The sequence below is a fragment of the Lepidothrix coronata genome, unplaced genomic scaffold (genome assembly GCF_001604755.1).
Source record: "Lepidothrix coronata isolate B3197 unplaced genomic scaffold, Lepidothrix_coronata-1.0 Scaffold371, whole genome shotgun sequence".
Lineage (NCBI taxonomy): Eukaryota > Metazoa > Chordata > Aves > Passeriformes > Pipridae > Lepidothrix > Lepidothrix coronata.
The window spans coordinates 76,671-81,365 of record NW_016690551.1 but is presented as its reverse complement, the minus strand read 5'-3'; the positions used below and the strand labels follow the sequence as shown (position 1 = coordinate 81,365).

At 64.9% G+C, this 4,695-nt stretch overlaps 1 protein-coding gene across 1 annotated transcript; it reads right to left on the bottom strand.

Moving 5' to 3' along the window:
• Window positions 1-12: 12 nt before the first annotated feature.
• RAB3A (RAB3A, member RAS oncogene family) lies at window positions 13-3,391 on the bottom strand. The gene is made up of 4 exons (XM_017839037.1): window positions 3,160-3,391; window positions 1,584-1,702; window positions 1,359-1,483; window positions 13-956 (listed from the first exon to the last, which is right to left on the bottom strand). Exons 1-4 carry the CDS (start codon window positions 3,385-3,387, stop codon window positions 766-768), a joined length of 663 nt encoding a protein of 220 aa, XP_017694526.1. The 5' UTR covers window positions 3,388-3,391; the 3' UTR covers window positions 13-765.
• Window positions 3,392-4,695: the final 1,304 nt, after the last annotated feature.

The following is a 4,695-nucleotide window of genomic DNA, read 5'->3' as shown; positions in this document are numbered from 1 at the left end:
GGGAATAGGGTCCTCAGGGAAGGGGGTCCCCAGGGAAGGGGCTTCTCAGGGCAGGAGGGTCTCCCAAGGCAGTGGGTCCCAAGGTCAGGGGGTCCCCAGGGCAAGGGGCTCCCCCAGGGAATAGGGTCCTCAGGGAAGGGGGTCCCCAGGGAAGGGGCTTCTCAGGGCAGGAGGGTCTCCCAAGGCAGTGGGTCCCAAGGTCAGGGGGTCCCCAGGGCAAGGGGCTCCCCCAGGGAATAGGGTCCTCAGGGAAGGGGGTCCCCAGGGAAGGGGCTTCTCAGGGCAGGAGGGTCTCCCAAGGCAGTGGGTCCCAAGGTCAGGGGGTCCCCAGGGCAAGGGGCTCCCCCAGGGAATAGGGTCCTCAGGGAAGGGGGTCCCCAGGGATTAGGGGTCCCCAGGGCAGGAGTTTCTCAGGGAAGAGGGGGGGTCCCCTCAGAGCAGTGGGGTCCCCAGGGAAGGGGGTCCCCCAAGGAAGGGGGTTCTCGGGGAAGGGCTGGGGGCAATGGTTCCTTGGACAGTGATTAGAAGCAGAACGAGGGGAGTTTTCTACCAGCCCAGGCTTCAAAATAAATTAAGGGGGTGGGTTGGGGGGCACAGCCTAATGAATTATGGGGTGGGGAGCTCCTAAAGGGGCCGCAGCCCTTTGGGAGGTATCAGCAGCAATTCCCCCGCGGGACCCCCAAGAGGAGGGGCTGGGGGGGGGGGTTGGGGGGTGCACTGACCGGTTTTTGGGGGGGTTTGTGGAGGATGGGGGGGGGCTGGCCCCTAGCAGGCACAGTCCTGGTGGGGAGGGGCCTGCTGGTCCGTGAGCTGGGGGCCCTGCTTGGCCCCGGTGACGGCGGGGTCGGCCGTGTCCAGCGACTCCGACATCTTCTCGCAGATGATGTCCACCAGCCGCTCGAAGGTCTGCTTCACGTTGATGTTGTCCTTGGCACTGGCCTCGAAAAACTCAAATCCTGCACGGGGTGGGGGCAGAGGGACACGGGGGACACGCACACATCAGGGTTCCAGCCCTGCCTCCAGCCCGACAACATCGGAAACCGCCGCGGCTCCTCCTCCTCCTCCCGTCGTTAAATATTAATGAGCTGCCCAACCCGCAGTGTCCAACCTGCCTCCCACGCGGGGACACCTCGCCCAGAAACTCCCCCTCCCATTCCCCCTCCCCAGCAGCTCTCGGAGGGTTTAAGGGTGGTAATAAAACCCCCCCTCACAGCTCAAGGACTCCGTGTTTTCTTCGCCCGGCGCCGAGTCACCAGCCGGTGTCGAAGCGGAGCAATTACAGGGAGGGAATTAAGCCCTTAATTAAATTATTTGTTGGATGATGGCCGTGGGGGAGCGTTCCCCTCTCCCCAGCTCACCCAGGTGCTCGGCGAGCTGGCGGCCCTTCTCCGAGGAGACCACGCGCTCGTCCTCCATGTCACACTTGTTCCCCACCAGCAGCACCTGGGCGTTGTCCCAGGAGTAGGTCTTGATCTGGGTGGACCTTCGGGGGAAGGAGAAGAGGGATAATGGGGGGGTGCTCCCAATGGGGGGCTGAGCAGGGCGCTGGGGGGGTGGCTGGGAAGGGCTGGGGGGCCGCTCACCAGTCCTGCACGGCGTTGAAGGACTCCTCGTTGGTGATGTCGTACATGAGGATGAAGCCCATGGCCCCGCGGTAGTAGGCGGTGGTGATGGTGCGGTACCGCTCCTGCCCGGCCGTGTCCTGGGCAGGGACAGCAGGATGTCACCCCTGGGGGGGACAGTGACACCCCTCGGGGCGCTCCAGGGGCCACGGAGGTCCCTGGGGACACCTCTCTTCCCGTCATGTCACCCCCGGGGACACAGTGACACCCCTTGGGGTGCTCCAGGGGTCCCTGGGGACATGTCCCTCCCCACCATGTCACCCCTGGGGACACAGTGACACCCCTCAGGGCTCGCCAGGGGTCCCTGGGGACATGTCCCTCCCCACCATGTCACCCCTGGGGACACAGTGACACCCCTCAGGACTCGCCAGGGGTCCCTGGGGACATGTCCCTCCCCACCATGTCACCCCCAGGGACACAGTGACACCCCTTGGGGCAGTCTGAGGGCCACTGAGGTCCCTGGGGACACGTCCCTCTCCACCCGGGCATCACCCCTGGGGACACGATGACACCCCTCAGGGAGCTCTGGTGCCACCAAGGTCCCTGGGGACACGTCTCTTCCCACCATGTCACCCCCAGGGGCACAGTGACACCCCTCAGGGTTCTCCAGGGGTCCTTGGGGACATATCCCTCCCCACCATGTCACTGGGGTGGACAGTGACACCCCTTGGGGTGCTCCAGGTGCCGCTGAGATCCCTGGGGACACGTCCCTCTCCACCCTGGCATCGCCCTCGGGGCTCTCCAGAGGCCACCCAGGTTCATGGGGACAAATCCCTCCCCACCATGTCACCTCTGGGGCCACAGTGACACTCCTTGGGGTGCTCCAGGGGTCCCTGGGGACATGTCCATCCCCAGGGACACAGTGACAACCCTCGGGGTGCTCCGAGGACCACCAAGGTCCCTGAGGATACATCCCTTCCACCCCAGCATCACCCCTGGGGACACAGTGACACCCCTCAGGGCGCTCTGGGTGTCACCAAGGTCCCTGAGGACACATCCCCTCCCACCAGGTCACCCCTGGGGACACAGTGACAACCCTCGGGGCGCTCTGGGCGTCACCAAGGTCCCTGAGGACACATCCCTTCCACCCCAGCATCACCTCTGGGGGGACAGTGACACCCCTCAAGGCACTCTGGGCATCACCAAGGTCCCTGAGGACACATCCCCTCCTACCAGGTCACCCCTGGGGACACAGTGACACCCCTCAGGGCGCTCTGGGCGTCACCAAGGTCCCTGAGGACACATCCCTTCCACCCCAGCATCACCTCTGGGGACACAGTGACACCCCTCAGGGCACTCTGGGCGTCACCAAGGTCCCTGAGGACACATCCCCTCCCACCACACCACCCCTGGGGACACAGTGACACCCCTCAGGGCCCTCCAAGGACCACCAAGGTCCCTGAGGACACGTCCCCTCCCACCCCAGCGCCGCTCCCGGTGCTTCCAGCCCTTCCAGCTCCGCAGGGCGGAGCAGCCCCAACACGACCACCCCCTCCCACCCCTCCGTGGGGGTCCCAGGGCGCCCCGGGGGTCTCACCCAGATCTGCAGCTTGATGCGCTTGTCGTTCCGATAGATGGTCTTGACCTTGAAGTCGATGCCGACGGTGCTGACGAAGGCGGGCGTGAAGGAGTCGTCGGCGTACCGGAACAGGAAGGAGGTTTTCCCGACGCTGCTGTTCCCGATGATCAGGATCTTGAACATGTAATCGAAGTTCTGGTCCGAGGATTCCTTCTGCCCATAGCGGGAGTCGGTAGCCGACGCCATCTGCAAGGCGGGGGAGAGGCCGTGACGGTCCAGGCCCCGGCTCGGAGCCGATTCCCGGCGCTGCGGGCACGGAGCCGGTGTGTTCCGGCTTGGGATGGGCGGTGGGGTGGCCACGGTGGGTCACTCGCCCCACAGGGCTTGCACAGGACACCTCCTGTCACCCCCAGCGAGGCGGGCCCGTGGTACATGTGGGGCACGTGGATCCCGGCCTTTGCCGTGGATCCCAGGGTTTCCCACAGCCCTCGGAATGTGCCGTGGTCCCCAGGAGTTGCCGTGGATCCTGGGGTTTGCTGTGGATCCCGGGGTTTGCCGTGGCCCCCCAGGATTTGCTGTGGTCCCCCAGGATTTGCTGTGGATCCCAGGATTTGCTGTGGATCCCAGGGTTTCTTGCGACCCCCAGGATTTGCCGTGACCCCCAGAAGGTTTGCTGTGGATCCCAGGATTTGCTGTGGATCCCAGGATTTGCCATGGCCCCCCAGGATTTGCCATGGCCCCCCAGGATTTGCTGTGGATCCCAGGATTTGCCGTGGATCCCAGGATTTGCTGTGGATCCCAGGGTTTGCTGCGACCCCCAGGATTTGCCATGGCCCCCCAGATTTGCTGTGGATCCCAGGGTTTGCCATAGCCCCTGGGATTTGCTGCGGCCCCCAGGATTCGCTGTGGATTCCAGGATTTGCCATGACTCCCTCCCAAAGGTTCACTCTGGATCCCAGGGTTTGCTGTGGATCCCGGGGTTTGCCACGGATCCTGGGGTTTGCTGTGGACCCCAAGGGTTTGCCATAGCCCCTGGGATTTGCTGTGGCCCCCAGGATTTGCTGTGGATCCTGGGGTTTGCTACGGATCCAAGGGTTTGCCGTGGCCCCCAGGATTTGCCATGGATCCCAGAATTTGCCATGGCTTCAGGGGTTTGCTGTGGCCCCCAGGGGTTTGCCGTGGCCCCTGGGGTTTGCCACAGCCCCCGGGATTTGCCGTGGATCGCAGGATTTGCCGTGGATCCCGGGATTTGCCACGGATCGCAGGATTTGCCGTGGCACCGGCAGGTGCGGCTGGGACGCAGCAGCCTCTCCTGCATCTCCCCCACAAAATGGCACCAGCGCGGTGACACGGCACCGCGAGGTGCCACAGGGTGCCGGGGGGGTGCTGATGCCAGGCAGGGGGGGCACAGAGATGGGTGCCCACCCAGGGCTGGTGCGGGGGGATGCAGGATGGAGCACAGGGATGCTGGGAAGCGCTGCGGGGTTCAGGGTGCCGATGGAGGGGGGTGCCGGCTGCTACAGGGAGGGGGTTTAGGGTGCTGATGGGGGGGGG

Excerpts from the sequence above, each read along its gene's own strand:
- RAB3A (XM_017839037.1), bottom strand. The coding sequence starts at position 3,387 with ATGGCGTCGGCTACCGACTCCCGCTATGGGCAGAAGGAATCCTCGGAC. Across the intron at positions 1,484-1,583 it reads TTCAACGCCGTGCAGGACTG|GTCCACCCAGATCAAGACCT; the intron begins GTGAGCGGCCCC and ends CTTCCCCCGAAG. Across the intron at positions 957-1,358 it reads CCAGCTCGCCGAGCACCTGG|GATTTGAGTTTTTCGAGGCC; the intron begins GTGAGCTGGGGA and ends CACCCCGTGCAG.